The following is a 24,728-nucleotide window of genomic DNA, read 5'->3' as shown; positions in this document are numbered from 1 at the left end:
AAGACTTCCTTGACATTTTTTTGAAAAACATTCATGCAACTTTTATATGCTCTAGTACTTGGTTAAATATAAGAAAATTATCTTAAATTGCCATTGCACTAAATGGTTTATCATGTGCCCTGCTTGTTTTGTGGCTTATTTACTTGACATGCTCCCTTACACTGCTAGTAATTTGAGAAGTACTGAGGTATAGGCAAGTTTAATTTTAGATATCATATGGACATTAATTAAGCTAAAGTTATGCTATTGTCTGAATCAGTTGTCATTTTTTTATAACTAGCTAATATAGTTCAGATGATAGGGAATATTGGGAGGTCATAGTGGCAGGTGATGAAAGTTAATTTAATGTTTTATTTTGGACTGAATGAAAGAGTCCAGTAACATGAAGCCTATGAATGCTTCATTAATCAGAATGGACAGTGGGCAACATTGAGAAACTTACTAGAGGACTGAAAGATTTTGAAGCTGTGGAGGCAGAAAAAAAAAAGATGAACCTTATAACAACAGTCTTTTAAATGGGGAAGGGAGAGAAGAGAAACTGAGTTCACTTGTCTGAGAAAATGACTTAAAATTGGCTTGAAGTGAAAGAAATTCATCTTTGTGTAAGAAGTTTATATAGTGGAATGACAGTAGTGTTGCAGATCAGAAACTGGTGTTTTGCTGACGTAACACCTGTGCCTATTTCCACTATGCGTTAACCTTTCCCGGGATTAATGTTGTTGTTTTTCACTTGGCAGCCATTTGAATTAAAGGTGGTTTCTTCCAGTTGATCTTTCTTTCTGAAATATTTTTGTTTTTTGCCTATCTCTTGCCAGGACAGTTGGGTATTTTCCTTTTGATTAGAGCAATTAAAGGTTAGAGGTTAGGTATGAAATATGAGAGATTAGGTATGAAGTATTTCGATCATATAATATTCCTGGTAGAAAATATGTGCCACTTCATTTATCAGTGAGAAAAATAGGACGGTGATACTAAGTGAGAACATGGTAGCTGGATATGAACTCAGTCTAGGTCTTAATACAGTCTTCATTACCATCAAAGTGTGTGTCTTTCTGTGTGTGAGAGAGCAATGGTGAAAGCTGGAGAAAGCAAGAGAATCTTTTTTGTATTGCAAATCAGAAGGAAGATTTTTTATGTAAAAATTTTGTTTCAGAGTTCCTGTCATGGCTCAGTGGTTAACAATTTTGACTAGGAACCATGAGATTGTGGTAGGTTCAATTCCTGGCCTCGCTCAGTGGCTTAAGGATCCAGTGTTGCCCTGAGCTGTGGTGTAGGTTGCAGACAGGGCTCGCATCTGGCACTGCTGTGGCTCTGGCGTAGGATGGAGGCTACAGCTCCGATTCAACCCCTAGCCTGGGACTCTCCATATGCCGCGGGTGTGGCCCTAAGAAAAGACAAAGACAAAAAAAAAAAAATGTTTCAACTTGAGATATTTGAAAGAGGCTTATAAGAGCAGATAGAAATCTGATGATGCTGATTATAATATTAATTCAGTTTTAAGGATCACATCATCTACTTAGTTCTGAATGAATTGCTTTTGCTGTTAGCGGTACTTTTCCTTGAATTTAAATTTTAGAGGGTCATTTGACATTTTCTTTTATACTTCTACAACTAAATGATTTTGCCAAACTGGATTTTTTTGTTAAAATAATGCTATCATAATAGTTTTAAATTACTGTTTTTGGTAAACCAGAAGAAAGCAAAAAGTCTATCCCCTACTACCTCTAAGAAGAAGTCCTTTTAAGATACCTGAATCCTTCTACTTACAGTGCTATTTGGATATGATTCTTTTATTTGCAGGAAAAATCAGTTCTTTGAAGGCAGAGAGAACATTCCTCTTAATGTTTCAGCTCTAATGCTCATATTTTCAAACCATGACAGTAAAGCAGGCTTTAATATGCTGCTGTTATAGAATCTTAGGCAGAAGTCAGTTGAAATATATACAGTATCATCTGGGAGTCCAAGGCATGATTGGTTTAGGGAAATGGGAAGTTTATGTACAGAGTCAGCATAATCCTCTAGAGCTTCCTTTATAATTTTCAAATAACACATTTTGGGGGGGGTTGTATTTTTTATTTATCATATAGTTATCTAATTTAGAATTATCTTTCTAGTGTTTTTCTTTTTTTCTTTCTTCTTCTTTTTTTTTTTTTTTTTTTGGTCTTTTTTTGTCTTTTCTAGCACCGCACCTGCGGCATATGGAGGTTCCCATGCTAGGGGTCGAATCGGAGCTGTAGCCTCCAGTCTATGCCAGAGCCATAGCAACGTGGGATCTGAGCCGTGTCTGCGACCTACACCACAGCTCAGGGCAACGCTGGATCGTTAACCCACTGAGCAAGGCCAGGGATTGAACCCTCAACCTCATGATTCCTAGTCAGATTCATTAACCACTGAGCAAATTCAGACCCAAACTTGTGTCTTCTCACATAACCCACCATGAACCCAACCCTGAGATTTTTAATGTGTATTTTTTGCCCAGTACCTAAGTGTACAGTGTAGTGAATAATTATAAAGCCAATACCTCTGTAACCACCACCAAGGTCAAAATTATAGCATATTGAAGCACCCTCTTTTGTGGCTGTTTTTGATCATAAACGCCTCCCTCTGCAGGTGTAATCACTAATCTGACTTTTATGGTAATCACTTCCTTGCTTTCCTTTGTAATATCATTGCTATCAAAGTAATTTTGTTTCTGATCTTTATACAAATGCATGTGTATTTTTATTAGTTATCCTCTTAATGGATTGTGACAGTTTAAAAAAAAGTCACCAAGGAAAAGACTTGTCTTCAAATTAAAGCGAGAGAGTAGGTATGTTCATGTCTCTGCATGTTTTGATCTATTACTCACCCTTTGCTGCTTAGGGTACATAAGATTCTTCTCAACTTTAATTAACTATTAGATATCATAACTAATAAGCTGTCATTACATTTTTATCCTGTGTATTGGCTTGTGTTTTAATGTTTGAGGTTAAGTTTTGAATTGCATGAAGTTGTAGGTTTTAGTGGGGAGCATGTAGAAAGTACTCATGGTTCTGTATCATTGTGATAGCACAAATAGAACATGATGGTCTTTTTACAATTACAAAGAAATTATGTGTTGAGTGCCAGATATCAAAGTTCAGTCATTAAATGTCATTCATTTTCAGAACTCTAGATATGGAGATTTTTACATCTATTAAAATATTTTGACAGGCTTTAGGTAACTTAATATCTTGCAGAGCAATTAAATTTTTTTACAAGTACAGATTATATGTAAATGCCTAATTTAGGGATGAAGATTTCTAACCCTTACCTTGTTCCCATTAAGAATAATGCCAGAGGTTTCCCTTAATAGTATTGGATGCCAGACTTTTGACCTGCTTGTCCTTGGTTTGGAAATGGCCTAGTGCTGTTTAGGGTTGTATAACTTTAGCACAAGTGGTTTCTATAGCTACTGTCTAGTACCAGATGTAGAACAGTGGGAAGCTTTGATAAGGAGAACAGGATTTTTAAACAAAAGCCGGACATGGGTAATTACCCTGAAGCTGAACTGAGGTCCATTATATTCAGCACTGTCATTTATATTTCATTTCACTCTCTGCTAATATACAAGAAGGAAAATCTACTCACTATTTTCCTCTTCCATCTCTTTGCCTTCTTCCTCTCACCTTGTTAAAGAATGTATATTATACCTCTAATCTGTTTCATGAATCCAGAAGTCTTCCTTGACAAAATAAGATGAGCATCACCAGTTTGATGGCTTTTACTATGATGATAGCATCATTGGTTTCCACTTATCACAGAATAAGTTTCATAAGCCATTTGTATTCAAGTGTTTGCAGTGAAACTGCTGTTTTGTATAAACAGCTGCCACTTTTGAGAATATAAATGACTTAAGGTTAATACTGGTGAGGTAGAAGAAATCATTATCTCATTATCAGGAACTGTCAGTAAGTAAAAGGACAACTTAAACCTGACCTATAATTAAAATAGAAGTCCTTTGGTTTTCTTTTAAATGGTTTTCAACTTCATCCCTAAAGTGATACTTTTCTAGGGAAAAAATCTCTTGATTTCAAACAGAAATTTTTATAAATTGATTTTTATAAGTTGTTTTTTATAAATCCTTAGGTATATTATTGGGGGATTATTTAAAAATAACTCTTTTATGAGTTCCTTTATGACACAGCAGATTGGGGATCTGGTGTTGTCACTGCAGGCCTCTGTGGCGCGGGTTCATTCTCTTGCCTGGAAACTTCCACATGCTGCAGGCATAGCCAAAAGAAAAAAAAGAGAGAGTTAACTCTTTGGACAGTAAAGGGATTCTCTGAGAGAATTTTGACTTTAGTTAGAATATGGGAAGGGAGGGGTGTGAGAGATGAGACTGTAGACTTAAGCAAGGGGAATCCAGTTTCTTATAGATGTTGAACTGGGGCAGGGAAGTTGAGGAAATTCATACCTGATGACTCCTTTATTTTCTCTGTAAAGAAGGATGTTAGTATTGAGAGTGAATGGAAAAGGTACTAGGAAAAAAGAGAAAGAAAACTGTCTTTTACTGATTTTTTACAATCATGTATAATTTTTTTTTTTTTTTTAAGGGCTGCACTTGTGGCATATGGAGGTTCCCAGGCTAGGGGTCCAGTCACAGCTGTAGCTGCTGACCTACACCACAGCCACAGCAACACTGGATCCGAGCTGCATCTCTGACCTACACCACAACAGTTCACGATGACGCTGGATCCTTAACCCACTTAGCAAAGCCAGGGATCAAACCTGTGACCTCGTGGACACTAGTCAGATTTATTTCCGCTGAGCCATGATGGGAACTCCGTATATTTTTGTGTGTTTCTCTTTCTGACTTCATTACCTGTTCCCTGAGGGGAAAGCCATGGCTTTTATCACTCAGCATGTGTTTATGGAACCATTTGTATCAGGTGTTGAGGCTGAACAGACTAATAAAACAGTCCTTATCCTTAGAGAACTTGCACATTGGAGAAACGATGGCCCAACTCTTCCAACGGAATGTGCTTGGTTCTGTAGTGACCTGTGAATACCAGAGAGCACCTTCCTGGAGAGATGGTGATTGACTCAAGAGGCCAACATTTTTCAGCAGACGTACAGAGACATGAGAGGGCTTGGGTGCATTCAGGGATATTTCGGCATGACTAAAATACTAAGTGTTTGGGGGAGGAGTGGTTGGAGATGAAGAGGAAAGCCAAAGGCTTGCCTGGTTTTAGGTCTTTATATACCAAAGAGTTTCAAATCCTGTTGACCATGGCAGGCCCTGAGGATGGGAGTTAGGAGGGTGGCAGAAGTTCTTGTTTTAGGAAGGCCACTCAGACTTTAATATGCAGGCAAATTTGAGTTGTGGAAAGATGCTTGTGATACCAGCATGGAGGCTTCTGGCATGGTCATACAAAGATGATGAGGCTGTCAACTAGGAAGGGTAGAAATTGGAGATTGGGGGTGAGACAGTGGAACTGAGAGTTTCAGGGGAAGTAGGTGTAGCAGGACCTGATGAAAGGGAGACAGGAGTTAAGGATAATTTTTCAAAATCTGTCTTGGGGTACGAAAGTAGGTGGTAGTTTTCTTGCATATATTTTTATCCTTCCCCCAACTTCTCAAAGGACATGGTGCAGTGCTGCTTTCCTGGGCTACTTCACTAGTCTTCCAGCTAGTTTCCCTGTTTCTGGAGTTTCTCCTACCATTGCATTTCCTGTACGGTAGGCAGAGTATCTTTCAGAATATAAATAGATAATGAAATTCCCCTGCTTAGAAGTCATCAGTAACTTTCTGTGGAATTTAGACTAAAATTCAGAATTCTTCACCTAACCTTCAAGGCCAGGCTGATCTACTTCTGGCCTTTCTCTCCACTTTCATTTTATGCCACCTTCCCTTTAGTTTTCCAGGCCTTAGCTGCACTAGCCTGCTTTTAGCTCCCAAAGTATACTTACCGCTTTCTAGTTTGAGTCTTCTCATGTTGTGTTTCCTCTCTGGTTGTGTTCCCTGGAGTGCTTTCTTCCCCTGTCTCTAAGAGTAAATTTGATTAATCCTTTAGATATCAGGTAAATGTCACTTCTTTAGGGAAGCCTTTCTTGTCCATTCTCTTCTCCCCCATCTAGGTAATGTCTCCTTATATTCTTATGGTACTCTTTTCTCCCTAGTGTTTAATCACAGTCTGTAAGTATATGTTTGTATTGTTTAATGTCTGTTTCCTGCTACTATAAAAGTTCTGTGAATTCACACAGCTTGACTGTTTTGCTCACCACTCAATAAATATTTATGGAATGAGTAGTAACAGTTCAGTGATTGTTTGGGCCCCTCTAGAATAAAAACAATCAAAAGGTAGTTATGGCAAGCCAAAAGTTTTCTGTTTCAAAATACATTGGATTTTATCGTTACCCTGACATTACTCTTCAGAAGTCAGTATTACACAAATACTTTAAATCCTATGGTACCTAGGCCTCATTTCTCATGAGAAACAAACCAAAAAAGCAACTGAATCGCCTTACTGTGGAAAATCGTAACACCTTCTTCTGCTTAAGGAGGAGATGATAACAAAGAATGGCAGATTTCTGGGGAGAAGGCAGTCAGTCATCAGAGGACAGTTTTACCTAAGTGGAGTTCTCAATGGAGAATCTTCAGTTTGTTTAAAGTCTGAGTAGTTCTATAATGCTCAGTTTGAGAATGCTTTTATATATACGTGTTCTCCTGTTATAATCCAGAGTGACATTAGCTCCATTTAAAGTGTCAGCTTCAAATGTTACTACAAAACATACAGTTTTGTTTCTTCAGGATTTCTTCCCCTTTACGTTAACATTTATTCAATTCTAAGTGACTAAAGTACTTTCCTTTTAATGACTCTTTTGTTCTTTTTCATGCTTTTTTTTTTTTTTTTTTTTTTTTTCTTAGGGCTGCACCCAAGGCATGTGGAGGTTCCCAGGCTAGGGGTCCAATTGGAGCTATAGCTGTGGGCCTACACCACAGCCACAGCAACATCAGATCCAAGCCAAGTCTGCGACCTACACCACAGCTCATGGCAGCACCAGATCCTTAACCTACTGAGCAAGGCCAGGGATCAAACCTGCAATCTCGTGGTTTCTAATTGGATTTGTTTCCACTGTACCACCACGAGAACTCCTCACGCTCTATTTTTGATCTAGAGTTAGCAGAAATTGACAGAACATTGTAAATAAACTATAATAGTAAAAATAAAAATCTTACAAAAAAATTAAGGATTAACCTGAATAAGGTCTAGTTTATGGACGTTATTTTTTCAGAGAATAACTTGCAATTCTAGGTTGGATGTAAATGACAATGATAGACTTTAGAATCACTAAGGTAAATATGTATTTATGTATTTCCACATTAAAAAAAAAGATATAGTGTGAATAATGCAAATGTCTCTTGAAGGAAAATGACCATCTGGATCATGCTGGTGCTATGTGACTGTAGATGCTTGTAGCAATTAGGACTCACACACTGTAAGGGAAACCGAGTGCTTCTGACTGACTGCCGGATGCATAGTTCTGCTTTATGAACTGTCAGTGAATACTACTGGAAGGATTTGTCTGCTTCATCCAGCAGAGGGCAGTGTACACATAAAAGTACACTACCACTTGCAAGGCTTCCTTTGATTTTTTTTTTGGCAAGTGTATTAAAATTCCTCGAGTGGTTTATGTTTAGAATTAGCAGTACTGATAGGACAGGAAATTGGCTGGGTGGGACAGTGGTTAAAGGGGTTCTGTCTAAAAGTTTAAATCTGAAATTTGTGCTACCATAATGTTGCTGTTCCGTGAAGAATGTCCTTTAAATGTCAAACTCCATTTTGAATGACCCACTAATCTACCATGTGGAAAGTTAACTCTTTAACCATTGTTTTGATGTAATTTCTACAAAAAAAAAAAAAGTGAGGTCTGATCTAGTCTGCAATTCTGGCAATACTGCTTACCAGCTGTGTGACTGTGGCAGGTTATTTAAACACTTTTAGTCTCTTTCTGTATCTGCAAAATTAAGATAATCTACTGTGGAAAGATGCAGAAAATTAAGTAAATATGTAAATAAGTAAAACATGTAGTTTGTAAATATATATCAGTTGCTTTCTTGAATCAGAACTTATATATTATTGTCATATTTATAATTGCTGTTTATCTTAACAAGGTTAAAAAGTCTGAAAGCTGCATATTTCCATTATGTAGCCATCTGTAGCTAAGACAAGTTTTCCTACAGAAATTCTTAATTTCTGGTTATAAAAATGATAAATGGTAGTGTAATCAACAATCTTAATATTTTATTCATCTTTCCTTAACTACTGCATGCGCCAAAATTTAACTAGTAGTTATGAAAATTGGGAAAGGTGGTCTGTAATCTTATATTACCATCATTTTCTTTCTTGGCATTTCCTAATTCTTTGTGTGTTTTTATTTTCCATGAAGTATTTCTTTCTTGCTTACCAGAAATTGGCACAACTCAGGTTTTATGATACATAGATGATTTCGTGACCGACAGTGATGGACAGATTTGGAAGTGCTAGAGAAACCATAACTCAAACACTGAGACAAGCTTGAGTTACTGAGGGACATCAAGGGTTGTGTTGCTGAGGACACTCTTCTCCTTTTAAGTAAACACTTGAGCCTTTGAGATACTGAGTTGAAAAAAAAAAAATCTGTAGATATTCTCGGTTGAGATGGGCAGGGAATGTGAATAGACAAGAGTTATCAAAAGGTGATGAAAAATATGTTGAGTTGAATATCATCATCTCAAGTGTGAGCCCTGGCAAACTAAACTAAAGACAAGATGAAAGAGAGAGAGAAAAGAGAAAAAAATACTGAATTTACCGTTTACTTCAGCATCGAGGTAACATAAGTTCTGAATGCCCTGAATGGTATATTTCATATGGCCCAGAGTATATTTAAAATGCATATTGTTCATAGGTATGCTGTTTACATGTATGATATGTATGTGATAATGTGTGGGCCATAAATGAAGTTTCATGTGGAACAATTTATGAACCATGTCTTTTCCACTTAGATGAAAATGGTAGTCAAAATCCCTGGAGGGTCTGGCTTACCCTGAAGCAGAACTTATGCTGCCCGTAATAGAACCACTCTTGCCAGATCCCTGGCTGCTCGAGAGATTTGGAGCTTTGGGTTCTCCAGGAGTTTTTGTCGTGAATATCTTATTTTACAATCAGGGAGCAATCAATCTTTCCGAAGAAGGCGTTCCAATATAGGACCCTAATGCATACCTCACAATGATTCTTCTCTACTCCCTGGGAGATAAATAAGATTTCCACCCCACCCCCAACCCCTGCCCCAGAGGTTGCATTTCTAAGGTTAGTAGTCTTTCCCCACTTTTCCAGCAGCATGTACTTCTCTGTCACTGGTTCCCTGTAGCACTGACTATATAGTCTGTTAGGGGCTTATTTTGCTTTTGCTATCTTCTCAGGGAATCTTGAGGTCTAAGTTATTCAGATAAAGAATGTTATAGGTAAAGAATGTCATAAGTAGTACATATTTTCTTGATTATCCTTAATTAATATAGGTTTTAATCATTACTTTTGGGTTCTCCAGGCTTCTGCTTTTCCTTCTCAGTCTCTGCCCCGATCTTTATATCCTCTTCTTTATTATCAGTTTGCCCTATTTATATCTTTTAAATCAAAGACAAGCTATTTTGTTAAGCTTTTTCTTCAGTCTGTCCATTGTGCTTCAGCTTTTCTCTCCTGCTTTCTCCAGTGAGCTATGTAATTGACAGTTTAGGTGCACTAGGCACATGAGCAACTGAGCCTGAGTTGGTCCCCAGCCTGTCCTGGTCCTTGGCTGTCTTACCAGGCCTCTACCTTTTAAGCTTGCATGCTGGGATCACACGTTTCTGTCCTGTCTTATTCTCCTCACCACTGCAGTCCTGGGACATTCTGTGACATAGTCTGCAGTGCATTTTGATGTAGGGGGGATCTTTCATTGCTTAGAGGGGTAAAAGAGAGAATAGAGGACTGGAGGCAGAGCTGGGAAGGATCTTATTGCCTAATAGTGGGTTTTTTTGTTTGTTTGTTTTTTTTTTTTGTTTGTTTTTGTCTTTTTTTCAGGGCCGCACCCGCAGCATATGGAGGTTCCCAGGCTAGGGGTTGTATCACAGTTGTAGCCGCCAGCCTAAACCACAGCCACGGCAACACCAGATCCGAGGCATGTCTGTGACCTGTACCACAGCTCACAGCAATGCTGGATCCTTAACCCACTGAGCAAGGCCAGGGATCAAACCTGCAACCTCATGGTTCCGAGTCGGATTCGTTTCTGCTGCGCCATGATGGGAACTCTGCCTGATAATGTTCTGATCCCTCTTGTACAAGAGAAGAGGAGAGGACATTCAGCAAACTCATTGAATTGAATCGAATCTCACTCCCGAATATTAAGGGAATTGCCTCAGAATTGGGGAAGGTTTGAACCAGGAATATTTGGATTTTAGCCAGAAATGCTAGTATATTAGATTTGCATTTGAATAACTTGCATTTGGTGTCCCTATGGAGAATGGACTGGAGAGGGCTCCACTGAAGACAGAGCAACTGGCTGTTTAGGGGGAAAAAAAAAGCCAGGAGAGATGTGGAAGGTTTAAACTGTAGTATGGGAATTATGGATGAAGAGGAGTGGATTTGAGAGAGTTGGTATGCAAAGCCTAAAGATTTAGGACTGACTAAATATAAGAGGAAAAGGGAGAGAGTGATTTGACTCAGGTTTCTGATTTTGATGACTTACTGGAGAATGATGCAAAGAGCTGTGAGAAGTAATATAGCAGAAGATGTCAGCATTTGGACATAGCTTTAAATATAACCAAGTAAAGATATTTCTGCCAGGATTAAGCCAGGGTAGTTAAGAAAGTAGGCTCGTGTTCTGGTGGTCTTATTTGATATAGAGCAGAATGTAGAACACCTGGAGTAGCAATGATGGCATGTTCCTTCCACTCCTATGACTCTTCAGTCATACTTTGGATAAAAGTTGAAATGTACAAGGTGAGGTTAAATGCTAGACCATTGTTCTGTATTACTGCTCTCCCAGGTATAGTTCTGAGATATGGACCAGACTTGTGTCCTCTTCTCGAGTTGACTGTACTCCTAGGGTAATGGTACTCTCAGGCATCCCATGGCCCCTTATGTATCCTCTTAGAATGAAAATTTTGTGTCACTGAAATAATCCTCTTAGTAGAACTAAGTTGGTAGCATTTCTGATCCAGTTCTCTTCCTTTCTGGGAAGGCAGCTCCTCTATCAAAGACTTAGGTTAGTTCATTACATGTTTATTCCCAATGATACTCTTACTTCTGGAATTGAGGAAAAACTTTGCTCTTTTGGGAAATAAAGTCATCATGTTATAGTTAAAGAGTGTAGTCTTTGGGTCAGGTAGCTCTGTATCTTACCATCTTATTATCTTGGGCTTGTACTCTTAAAAAAGTCCTCATCTGTAGATAGTGATAACCATGTACTTATCTCTTAGAGCTGATATGGATTTATATTACATAGTGCATATAAAGCATTTAATGCAGTTTTTTGCCCATAATAAATACACAGTGAATATTACTTTCATTTGGTATTTTTTAACTTTATAACTACTGATTGACAAGATCATTTTTTTTTTTTTTATCTTTTGGTGATTATGTATAACTTTTTTTTTTCTTTTTTTTAGGGCCACACCTGCAGCATATGGAAATTCCCAGGCTAGGGGTCCAATTGGAGCTGCAGCTGCCGGCCTACACCATGGCCACAGCAACCCCAGATCTAAGTCGTGTCTGCGACCTTCACTGTAGTTCATGGCAATGCCGGATCCTTAACCCACTGAGTGGGGTCAGGGATTGAACCTGTGTCCTCATGGATATTAGTTGGGTTTGTTACTGCTTAGCCACAATGGAAACTTGGGAATTATGTATAACTTGGAAGTTAGTAACCATTGGCATTTTTGTGTTTGTGCTTGTGAGAATTTGGAACTGTAATATGCTTAGTGCTATGAAATTTAAGTAGCCATCCTTGTTTAGAAATGAATCAGGAGTTCCCATCGTGGCTCAGCGGAAATGAATCTGACTGGGATCTATGAGGGCTTAGGTTTGATCCCTGGCCTCGCTCAGTGGGTTAAAGATCTGTCATTGCCACGAGCTGTGGTGTAGGTTGCAGGCATGGCTCAGACCTGGTATTGCTGTGGCTGTGGTGTAGACCAGCAGCTACACCTCTGATTCAACCCCTAGCCTGGGATCTCCCACGTGCCGTGGGTGCAACCCTAAAAAGACAAAAGACAAAAAAGAAAAGAAAAAGAAGTGAATCGGAAAATCTGGTCATGTTTAATAATTTGGTTTTTTGTATGATTAAAAAATATTCTGTGGCAAAATCATTTCTGAATAAACAAATCAGCCAACCTTATTTTTGCTAAACCTTGGTTTTTACTAATCGAGTATGAGAGAGAATGTGGGTGTTCACCTCATACAGGAATGAGAAAAAATACAAAAATATTTTAAGGATTGTTATATCCAGGTATATCTGTAGATACCTTTTTAGTACTGAAACCAGGATAAAGAATTAGGCTTCATATTTTCTAATTGTCTCCACACCTACTCTCAAAATCACATTAATCCATGTGCAATTAAATATGAATTGACAGGAGTACATGGGAAGTGAAATTTTATTTTGAGATGACTAGTGACATTCGGCTGATATGCTGATATTTCAGTGTATTCCTCAGTTTTCTAAGCTGAAACATGGCATTCTAACCCACGTTAATATTTCCAATTTCCAGATGTCAGTCTGAGCACTAGTCCTCACCTGTCTCTGAAGACTGAAAGAGAGGAAATCCCTTGTTCAGCCTGTATCTTCATCTGCTGAATTTACTTAAAGTTGCCAGGAATAGTTTATTTCATTAACTTAGCATGGTAATAAGCCCACACCAGTTTTATTGATCTGTATGGCATCATACAGATGCAGTAATTTGTTGCACACACCATTGGAGTAGAAGCTTCCTTGTTTGATAATTCTTATGGTCACAGGTGGTTTCCGTTTGTGCTGAACTAGGAATTGGAAGATGCATGTGGTTGTCTCCACTTGTTGCCTGGGATGATTCTTTTTGCCCTCTCTGGGTCTCTATTTTCCTAGTAAAAGTATTTGTGCAGTTTGTGCAGAGGACTTTGTGGATCAAACGAAGTAAGTAAAAACACTTTGGATACCCAAGCATGATACATATATAAATTGGTTGTATATTTCTAATTCAGGTAGTAGAAGAAAACAAATGTGTACTAGAGAGATTTCGCGTAAAGTGACTGCTTTGGCTGCAGGCTAACTAAAGAAATAACTCAAACATCTTTATTTTCTGTATTTTCCGACCAACCAGAACCGGGACCAGTATTCACATCTGCTGAGTGATCACTTTCTGCCATACCAAGGTCATAATTCCTTCCGTGAGAAATATTTCAGTGGGGTAACAAAAAGGATTGCCAAAGAAGAAAAGTCTAGCCAGGAGTGAAAATTAAGATTTTGACAATGGAGAAAGAATAAGGATTCGATAGAAAAGACATCTGGGATGTGACCTTTCGTATAAGATACAGAAACCATGTACTGTTTTGAATAATTTTATATAACATAATACATGCCACAAAGTCAGCAATTCTTTTAGTGTTAGCTTTGTTTTATAGACTGTTTTGTTGTATGTGGTCTCTTGAACTTAATTTATATTTATATTTTCAAGTATTATGGAAATTGAAAACAGTTATATTTTTGGTAATTAATTTACAAAGGGAACTAATAGTATTGATTTTTTAAACAGATATGTTATGTATATGCTGGATATGTTATAGGCCGTTAATAGTGGTTGAGAGTTTATTCATTAAGTAGATGTTTTTAATTTGGTCTTTGATTGTAATTGATTTACATTTTCACTAATAAAACTTATTGAGGATTCCTAAAATTGTGTAGTATTCAGTGCTTTTCAGGGGGGATATGATGAAGGAAATGAATTATTATTTATAAATCCCAGACAAGTAATAACAGTGATAATGGTGATAATGAGAAAGGCTAGGACCTGACAACCTAAAAAGATTCCAAACTCCTTGAGGCCTGTCCACATCTGAAGCTCGTCTGTACCTTGGATTTGCTCCTGCATTCCTAAACCTTGACTGTCGGTCAACTTAACTACCCACAATTTTTGGTTTAGAAAGTAACCGATAGTTAAAAGCAGTAACAACAACACAAATCCTTGATGGTTCCCTAATGGTATTAGGTCTAATCAGAGCTCTTTGAAATAGAAGCTATATTTTTCTTGAAGGAGAAACTTTGCTGAGTCTACATTGTGTCCATCATGAAAATATCTTGTTTGGAAACCACCATACCCATTAATTCAGGATGCTAATAGCTTTCCTGCCTTCGGTGGTCAAAGTACCTCAGCAGGGCAGCAGTAAACGAATCCTCTATTTCTAACCAGAGCCTATTTTTATTTATACTATTATTATTATTACATTAGTGTTACTGCTGGCTTTTATGGGCTCACAATTTGAACATGCAGAGCTTAGGACCTCTGGAAGACCAGCGCTGCCCAAGCAGAGAGAGAGAGCAGACCATCTGCTTAGTTCTCTCTCCTTTTCTCATCCTGCAGCTCTGAATTTCAGCAGCCGATCTCAAACATTTCAATGATTGTTTTGTTTGGGTTTCTGGATGTGATTTTGTACACTGGGGAAAATCTAAAAGTATTCAAGGATGATTTATTTTCAGTATTTCTATTGTAAGCCATCTTATTTAAAATTGTTTGAGGTTATGTGGGGAGTGGGTTTGAAACTTTGTAGCTGACTAAATTTGGAATATGAGATTTTAACATTGTTTTATTTTTTTGGTTGTTGCAAAAACTAGTATAAATTAGATCTGGAAAATTTACAGCATTCACTTTAGTTACTCAGTTCTTGAAAGTTGTCCAACATTTAGAAAAATATTTCAAATTAATTTTGTCTTAGTACCACTCACTAATGGAGGCTTTCTAATCTTTAATTCTTCAATACTGTGAGGCTCATTTTCATATGTATCAGTAAGTTCAGTCTCCCATTTCTGAAATGTCACTAGACTCAAAGTGTGAATTTGTGCAGTTATTTTAAGGTTGGTACTCAGAAGTGAAAAAGAAACCCAATCACTTTCAACCAACTTTGATTTTAGAGCAGAGGTTACACATCCTCTCATTCTAAAAAGAGAGATTTTATCTTTTGGCATCAGGATTTTATCATTTTCTCCATAAGTTAGAGAACAGTTCCAGGATAGCTTTCGTTTTATGTATATTCCTCATGTACTTACCAGTAGAAATATCATCCAGTAAAATGTCTGCATGTTAGGTAGTCCTGTGGTAAGAATTTACAGTATAATTTGTGAGTGAACCCTAGGTGGTCTGTGGGCCGGCCTATATAATGGTTATAATATGATGGAATCTGTAATTTTGTTTCTGGCGTATATTAAAACATCCATAAAATCCAGACAGTTACCTTGGTGGTGTTTGATCATAAACAACCTCCTTCCTATCCATTCTGGCGGATTTTTTTTTTTTTCCTCTGCTTTGATAGCTGGGCAGGAATAGTGGAGTAGGTGGTCTTTTGAGGTATTTAGCCAAAGTGGCCAGAAGATTTGAAAAAGTTTAAAATCTGCTATAGGTTTCTAGCCGCTTCCTGCCCTGGGTGACCCACGTTTGGGCCAGTTTGCCACTAACTTCCTTATGACTAATTCTTTAAATACAGAGATTGAGCAATAAAACATTTTCAAACCATTTAAACTCTGGGCAGTAAGTCAGTGTAACCACTGTTTTCCTTATGGAGAAAACTCACTTAAAATTTGGTATTCCCTACATGTTTAAGAAGAGTGGTGATTACAACAAACGGACTTTATTTCAAGGTTGGTAGGGAAAAGTAGAGTTTGTGCTCATATACGAGGTGCATTACAGATGCACAGATGCTTTTAAATGTGTTTATGTTACTGGATGAAAAATAGGCTTTAAAAGTTTGGGACAGACAATTTTGAGGTAATATGCTTTATACTCTTACAATGAAAGAATCAGGAATTTGGCTTCTTTTTTTTTTTTTTTTTTTTTTTTTTTTTCTGGCCACACCTGTGGCATGAGAAAGTTCCTTTGCCAGGGGTTGAACTTGCACCATAGCAGCAACCCAAGCCACTTCAGTGACAATGCCAGATCCTTAACCTCCTGTGCTGCAGGAGAACTCCTTGACTTTTGTTTAACATCAGGAAATTAGATGTTAAGGTTATATTATCTAGATGCCAAATAAGCAAATTTGACTCTTGAATCAAAGGCCTTAGTCATTTTGGGTTAAAAAACTAACCCATGCTGGAAGTGTTATCAAGTATTGCTGATCCAAAGAGAAGAGTAATAAAACAATGTTTATTTGCTGGACACTGGAGGTGACACTTTTGCAGGGAAGTGATCTTTCTATGCCATTCTAATCTCCCTTGATAAAGCACAATGGAACTAAGCTGATGTTAATGGTACAGGGAAAAAAATCCTTTGTAGATAAAACATAAATAAATAAATTCATTCATGGAACATAGGGGTGGAAATGGAGGTGGATGTTGCTGAGGAAATGATGACCTTACTGTTAATTTTTCCTGTTTGACCAAAAAGGAGTAAATTACACCAGAATAAGGACTTTGGCTCTTTTTACAAGAGCATGGTTTTGCTCCATTATAAAGTTATTTAGAAAACTAAACGCTTGTAAGAATCTTTCTTCTTAGAAGAATTGTATTCATAGAATAAGTGAAGTCTACTTTGATTTCCAACTCACCCACTCCCTTTTTTCTCAGATATTTATCAAGTAATGTGGTTTATAATCCAAACATTAAAAAGTGCCTTAACCCAGAACATACACATGAGCACAATAACACTAGACTGATGATGTTTGTACTTTATAAAACACTGAGATCTTCTCTAAAACAGAGTGGTTTGAGAACATAAGGTCTAGAGTGTAAAGAATTGTAACGGAATGATAAACATATCTGTGATTCTATCGAGCCATAGAATCAGAGACAGCACATTCCTGGCTATCCTTTGGCCAAAGCTTACTAGGGAACCTGACCCTATTCCCTTAAGCAGAGGTCTGCCTCAGGATGTTCATATGCTTCACTATGTGGGATAAGCAAGTTGACATTTAGACATAACTGAGGCCAACCTGGAATTTGGCTCTTATCCTTTCCTTCATGAGCCATTGTAGACAGGCTTTTGGGGGGAGGGGGCTAAATTCTCATGGCAGTCTCTTAAGAAGCTGGGATCATAAAACAAAATAGGCTTAATAGATGACTGTTAAGATAAACCAGCTTCACTTTGTGTAACTGCTAGTCTTATTTCTTGGAATATTAGGATGTGCTTAGTATATTTTTGTTCTAGAATTTGAATGTTCTTGCTAAGATAGTCATATCACAATGATGCCAAACTGAATCACCCAAAATGAATCTGCTTTGACCTCAGTGACTTTAAAATCTCTCTTTTAATCAAGGCTTCCTGACTCTCTCTTGAGGGCTTATCAGAAGAACTCTTTATTTTGTCTAACATCTAGCAGTGAAGATTAGTTGGGCTTATGTGTGAAGTTAGTCAAGATTTTTTAAAGGCAGAGGAGAAAATTAAAATTGGAAATGAAATGGTACTTTGCTTGGGCTTTAACAGACTGCCCACATATTGTCGGACTGCCCATGTATTGTATCTAAGGAGTACATTTGTGAAATGGATCATGATGGTCAGAGCTGGTATTGGTGAGCTTAAAAATCTGTAAAGGCTCTTTTATATTTTGTTTGTTTATAAATCGTGGACTGGAATATCTTCACAAGTCTGAGTGCTTCCAGCACAAATAGCAAACTTTTTGCATTATTTTTCTATAGTTTTTACTTGTTGGGAGTCAATTCGCCTTAGAAGTCTTGCATTTCTGTGTATCTTATTAAGGAGGCACTGACACCCTGTATCCTAGACTGTCTTGGTGGATGGGTGAGCATCCTTGGTAGAGAGAGGGTCTCTACTTCCTCTCCCTCCTCCAAAGCAGAAAAACACCATTAGCAGAGTTCCCATCGTAGCTTAGTGGTAACAAACCTGACTGTTATCCATGAGGATGTGGGTTTGATCCCTGGCTTTGCTCAGTGAGTTAAGGATCTGGCATTGCCGTGAGCTGTGGTGTAGGTCGCAGATGAGGCTCAGATCTGGCGTTGCTGTGGCTGTGGTGTAGGCTGGCAGCTGCAGCTCCAATTCAACCCCTAGCCTGAAACTTCCATATGCCCCAAGAGTGGCAAAAAAGAAAAGGAAAAAGAAACACCATCAGCAAACTACTCTCATCAAAACTGAACACCTGAGCCATCCAACCTCATACTTCCAATGTGGAGTGGATCAAATAGACTCACGATTACCAAGATGAGAAGAACCCAACAAGCCTCACTTGTCAGATGGAACTAGTATATTCAAGAATGCAGCTGGCTTAGACTTTGTTGCATCTTGGATTTACATAAAAAAATGGCTGCTATCCATGAAGGGAAAATTGATCCCCCATTCCACTGCCTGAAATGAAGGGAATGGCTCAGTGGTGTCTTTGATTTATAAAGGTTTCATTTGGGAGGGTTTAAAAATACATTTAAGTTATAATCAGGAGATTCCCCTAAAAGCCTGCTGCTTCTTTCACCGATGGATTGGCCAAACCAAAACCCCATGGTGTTCAATGAGCTGCTACGGCTGCCTCAGTCTCAGCACCAGGTACACTGACCTGAAAATGCATGTGGTTGATCTGATCCATGGGCAGAACTCAAAGCTGTTTTCGTTACTTCAGCCAGTACCCTCTGTGCTGAGCCTTGTTATGTTTTTCTAACTCAGGCTGTTGCTAACGACCTGCAGTTTGGTCTGTCCCTTGGAAAACTACAAATTGGCAGGTTAAAGACACACTTCCTTAGGGGCTACAAACAGTGGAAACAGATTGTGGCTGCTGACAGAGCTGTCTGGGTCATTCCCTGATGAGACCGACTAGAATGAAGATGTTGGCTAGGTCAGCAGCACCCAGATTGCCATGACTGTCCTGCACAGGGCAGCACATCCACCAGTGTATGGCTAGGACACAAAGTAAAGGACTGTGTTTCTGATGCAGAGCTACCATTTGGTGCCAGACTTGAGACTCCTGCCAAAAGTAGACCTGATTGCTTTGCGGTAAAGGAGACCACATCGCACAGAGTGTTGGCCAGCCTACTTCTGGCAGACGATTATTTCAGATCTTTGCCCCCACTCTCAGAGCTGTTGGTTGTATGTCACTGCTGTTGGCACTTTCTCAGGTTACAGTGTTACTGTTCCAGTCTGATTAGTTGACTTCAGCCACACCACTTTGGAACTAATCGGTGTCACGTGTTTGGCTTTCTGGACCATTTGGTATGACAATGGTATTATACCTTTTATTGCAAAAGCCACTCAACCATGGGCTGATAGTCAAGGTATTTGATAGACTTTCCATGCTTCCTACCATCCACAGGCATCTGGAATTTTTGAGCTTTGGAAATTTTCTCTACATTGTTCGGTGTTTTCTCTGGCAGTCATTTATCAAGCCTTCTCAGAAAGGCTTAGTACATCACTCCAGAGTTAGCTCTGAATAGTGCAGTATTTTGTCCTCTGTCTGACACCTAAGTCTTGTAATTGGTGGGTTTCAATTCAGAGACAGTTTGTGATCAATAGCTTGAGCCTCAGGCTGGGAAACCAGTACCGAAGAGGGAGCTGTGACTGTTTTGTCCAAAATAAGACTCCTCTACCTGGTATGCTTTATTCATTTTGAAGCAGGAAAACCAGTATTTTCAGCTGATTTCTCTTTAATTTTTCTTCTCTTTCCATCTTCCTCCCGATCCCCCCCAAAATGTAATTTTTATTCCTATTTTGTTTTAATGGTAACTGCTATTCCCTGTACAGATAGGTGTGCTGTAGTTCTTTTCCTGTTATACCTGTTCTAAGGCTTGCCTGCTGGTGATTGGTTGATGCAAAGGCATAGAAAGATCATGGTGTGTAGGGAAATTATGTACAATTTAGAATCACTTAAGGGTGGTGTGTGACCTGGGAATCAACAAAGTAAGAGAGATTATGGCAGGGCTTTCTGCCCCCGACCCCCACCCAGGATTTTCAGTGGGAAGTGGATATTATCAGGCTTGGTCTATCACCATCATTCCAGTGATAGTGGCTTAGAATGGAGGGAGATAGACTAGAATCTGGAATGCTAGTCAGAAGGTTGCTGCAGTCATCCATCCAGGTTAGAGATGTAATGATCTTAACTAGAGCAGTAGTAGTAAGGATTGAATGTGGGATATTTGGAAGTTGAAATGAGCAGGTGCTAGCAATTGATTGGACACAGGGATGAGTGATGAGTGATGTCCAGAGTTCCAACTGGGTGACTGGGTGGATGGCAGGACACAAGCCGGAAGGTGGAAAAAGCAAGTGTTTAAGATTGGACATCTTGGAAATGAGAAGCCTATGAAACAGGCACAGAGAACTGCACAGCAGGCTGTTGAGTATTCAAGACCAACAGCTGGAGAACGATTGCATATGTGACCTGCATGAGACAAGAGCTACTCTACAGCTCTAAGGTTCATTCTGTTGCATTGTCGCCCTGAATGATATGTATGTTTAGCAAAGAGAATTGGCATGACCCAGTACCCATGAGACTGGATCAGGCAATTCAAAAATTATTTCAGTAAGATTATACTCGTATTACTAATGAGATGAAGTCACTGCATTACACTGTACTGGAAGCTGCAGAGAACAACACTGGCTTTGGGGTGATGTGCTTCTACCTGTGCTTCTACCCATGCACATAGATAGGTGCATGCATTCCATTTGTTGTTGTAACTCATCATAGAGTTAGAACTTAAAAAAATGATGAGCTGTTGTTAGTTTCTTGCATGACCAGCCTGCTAAAGAAACACACAGGCCACCACTGTTTGGACTTTGGATGTAGAAAAGGAAAAACTCAGGTTTTTTGTTTTTGTTTTTGTTTTTTTCACTCTAATCCTTCTCTTTTAAAATTAAAAATACTTCTCCTTTCTCTTTTTAAAATAACTCTGTAATAGTTTTGGGGAAGCAACATAGAATTTACAAAGTAGGCCAAAAATGGGGAAATTTTTAATTAGATTGGGGGTTTTGATTTTTTCACTTACTAAAAACTGTTGGACCCAAATCCCAATATCTCTCTACCATCTTTTTATTTATTCTTATGCATTTGGCAGACTTCAGGACAAAACCTCTTCCCAGCTGGGCCAAAAATCTTTTCTGAAGCTCCTACTAATTTGGATTAAACTGACTAGTTGAAAGCTTCACACAGAAATCCTGCCAGGAAATGTCATGAGGTCCCTTGACAGTTAATTCTACAAACAGTCATCTTTTGGAGCAAAATAGTCAAAAGTTTATTTAAAAATTTTTGTCTTTGTTAGCTTGCTTGCTTTCTTAGTTTTGGAGAAACAGATCAAGAATCTAAAAATGACAGAACTTTGTTTTTGCCTCCAGTTTGGCTTTCTGAACCCAAAGAGAGGAATTTGCACGATGCAAAGTGGGTTCCTAAGGAAGAAGGGCAAGATGAGTGCCGTGAAATGAGTGAGGCTTCTATGGGAGGCCATGATGTGTATCTACGAGCTGTGACTGGTCCAGGAGACCCAGCCCTCAGCAGGTGCCACAGAACCCAGAGCTAGACTTGGAAGCCTATCAAGTTGATCTCTGTATACTTTGCTGCCGTTCTCAACAATGAAAAAGACACAGCCCCATCCTCTATGAGCTTATAGTCGCATGGGCTACAGATGGTAGTAAACAGAGGTAAGTGGTCAATTCAAATAGCAGTCAGTCTTTCCAGAGGCTAAGTCCAGGGTGAGTACAAGAGGAGCAATTAACCACTTCAAACAGTGTAGGTGTGTTAACCATATGTTTCTGTTATTTTGACTTGTGGAGCCTTGCTGACCCAGCAGAGACTGCTCCTTCCAGGCCAGCCAATTCCTAGAGGTAGTAAAGGACTCCTGCAAATGTGCCTCATATGCGTTATGCAAACAAAGCAGCCAAGAGCCCAGATATGCCTCCCCCGCACCCCCAACCTCAGGCTCAGGTTCTTACACTCTGGGCCACCATTCCCATGTCATAATCACTTGAGGGCTAGGTACAGGCATCTAGGGACAGACCCTACACCCCAGAGACCACTGAAACTATTTACACTAGCCAATCCCCAGCCTGCTCACCCTGCTTTGCCCCTTGTTACTATGGGAACCCCAATAAAGACTCTTGCCCACATTTTCCCCTCATTCCCCTCTGCCCTCTGACCAACTTGTGTGACCCTGCATGACAAGGCATGCCCTCTTGGGAACTTTGAGGAACAAACTATCTTTTCAATGGCAATTGTATTCTGAGCTGTTGGTCTCACCATACCTGAATAATCGTAAAATCTCCTTTTTTAAATACAAGGGGTGGGAAAGGATTGGATCTAGGAAGACTTTGAGAGAGGATGACATATAGGTAGACTCCTGAAGAAGGAGGAGTAGAAATTTCCAAATGATGTCGGGGGTGAGGGCAGAACAGAGATTCCATGCAGAAGGATCAGCATCTGGAAAATCACATTTGGATAACAATTCCAGTAGTTTGTATGCCTGGAGCTAAGCTCAATGTGTTGGATGAAGAGAAGAATTGAAGCTGGAGAGGAAATTAGGGCCAGATCATGAAGCACTTACTTGCCTTGCTAGAGAGTCTGGGCTTGAACCGGGAGAACTCCCTCTCTGTGATGACTGTTCCCTTATGCTGCTGTCAAAGCTCTTCAGGAAGTTTTAGCGTCTTACAAAATGGCACGCCGTTGAGGTGCATGACTTCCTTGACAAAGGTCCTATGGTGGTGGAGTTTGTGGCTTTGCCCTCGCTCGAGGGTCTCTTCCTCCCTTGGTTCTGGGTCTCAGTTAATGACCTCTGAGTGCAGCAAGCCACATACTCAAGGCGGCTTGAAGCAAAGCCTTACCACCTGGGAGCCTCAGTTTCTTCAGCCTAAAGCCTTCCTAAGTTCCCAGTTACACTGTGTGAGAGATTTCCTGGCTAAATGCAGCCCAAACCTCCCTGATCCTGACTGACAGATACTTGCCCCAGAGCCAAGAAACAATCTTAAGTTGGCCTCCTGCATTGAGGGAGATGATTTTTATTGGTTTCACTCTTCACACAGTGCTGACGGTGTGGGCCTGCAGAAGAGCAAGCTGATGAAAATAAAGACTGAGTTGCCAGCTCGTATGTGTCCTTATTTCCAAGGACAAACACAAACCCTGTCTCCGGGAGCTGCTTCTCTATTCCAAGACAAATGAGCTGTTGAAGTGTCATGATTTTGAAATCCTAGCAATATACATAAAGGATATTTTACTGATCAACCTCAAGGAATTTGTCATAAATAAAAAATGTTTTGTGATTCAAATACTGGTGCTTTGTTTTGGAGCTTTGCCTTGGGGTCCATTGTTCTGGCATCAAAGACATGGAGGGTTCCCTGAAGGAAAATGGCTCAGAATTGCCAGCACTTCTCTTTCCCATCTCCTTGAAGTAACCTACCAAGAGCATCCAGCTTTATTTTTTCCTTTTGGTCATCATATTCTGATGACCCTTTAAAAACCCAACCATAATGACGAAAGGGAAGGCAAGATGAACTCCCCATAGCAGTCCTTGTTTGTCATCCTTCTTTACCTTTCTGGTCCCTTTCCCTCTATCATTTACTTTTTGCCTCTCCTTCAACACTTACTGCATTTATTGCATGCCTGATACATACCAACCACCAACCACACTGGACAAAAAGATGTTATAATGTGTCTTTCTTGGGCTGAAAACTTCATAGTCAGTCTTTGGTTAAGCTCTTTTTTTTTTTTTTTTTTTTTTTTTTTGTCTTTTTGCCATTTTCTTGGGCCGCTCCCGTGACATATGGAGGTTCCCAGGCTAGGGGTTGAATCGGAGCTCTAGCTGCCAGCCTACGCCAGAGCCACAGCAACGAGGGATCCGAGCCTTGTCTGCAACCTACACCACAGCTCACGGCAATGCCGGATCCCTAACCCACTGAGCAAGGGCAGGGATCGAACCCTCAACCTCCTGGTTCCTAGTCGGATTTGTTAACCACTGAGCCACAACAGAAACTCCTGGTTAAGCTCATTTTTGTTACACTATTAAAAATCATATTTATTCTGTGTTCCAAATTCTGGTACTTAAAAAGAAAAGCAAGAATAGCAAACAAAAAAAAGCTTGACTGTAGCACTTTCAGTATACTTTTCTCTTGCTGGGGTACTAGTGAGGTTGGGAATGGTGGGGAGATAGGCTGGGGATATATTCACTCCTAAAAGAACTGAAAAAATTTTTCCTTTGGTGTGTATTTCTTTTCATGCCTTAACCATTTTCTTTACATGTTCGTATTTCCCCGTATAAAGCTCTACAATCATCTTTTTTACGCTTCCTTCATGTTCTATAAACTTCTCCAGTTCTTAAAAAAAAAAAAAAAAAATTTCAAAAGGGTATACCCAGTGAAGTTTCCTTCCCTCCCAGTGGGTCCCTTAAGCACCCATCTCCCTGCCCTGGAGACAGCTCCCATCACAGATGGCTTAGCTCAATGTCCAGTAACATAGGACAGTCCGACTGCGAAGCCATGATTGCAACACCCATGCGGAACCACAGCAAGAACAAAGTGTGTGACTGACCCTTTCCGGTCTCCCCAACGGGGGTCTTCCTGCCCAGTATGGTTCGAGCCAAAATGAGACTGAATTCAGTTCA

General features: G+C 39.4%; 1 protein-coding gene across 12 annotated transcripts in view; it reads left to right on the top strand.

Annotated features, from left to right (window-relative positions):
• Positions 1-23,397, top strand: part of TRMT11 (tRNA methyltransferase 11 homolog) — a 70,686-nt gene extending 47,289 nt beyond the window's left edge. For 8 of the 12 annotated variants that reach the window (XR_014804440.1, XR_014804445.1, XR_014804408.1 and 5 more), the window contains one exon: positions 13,333-13,905. Coding sequence is in view for 6 of the 12 variants with exons in the window: in XM_013992584.3 (XP_013848038.1) it covers positions 13,333-13,464 (132 nt within the window). In the remaining 6 variants the exon portion in view is untranslated. Of the gene's footprint in view, positions 1-13,332; positions 13,906-21,477 lie in introns of those variants that run through there. The other 4 variants (XR_001305933.3, XR_014804419.1, XR_014804430.1 and 1 more) reach the window with 2 other exon arrangements.
• Positions 23,398-24,728: the final 1,331 nt, after the last annotated feature.

The sequence above is a fragment of the Sus scrofa genome, chromosome 1 (assembly GCF_054392235.1).
Source record: "Sus scrofa isolate SSC_HxYL_T2T_F1_AM1 chromosome 1, Sscrofa_HxYL_maternal_Yorkshire_Landrace_v2.0, whole genome shotgun sequence".
Taxonomy (NCBI): domain Eukaryota; kingdom Metazoa; phylum Chordata; class Mammalia; order Artiodactyla; family Suidae; genus Sus; species Sus scrofa.
This window is presented reverse-complemented; position numbering and strand designations above follow the sequence as displayed.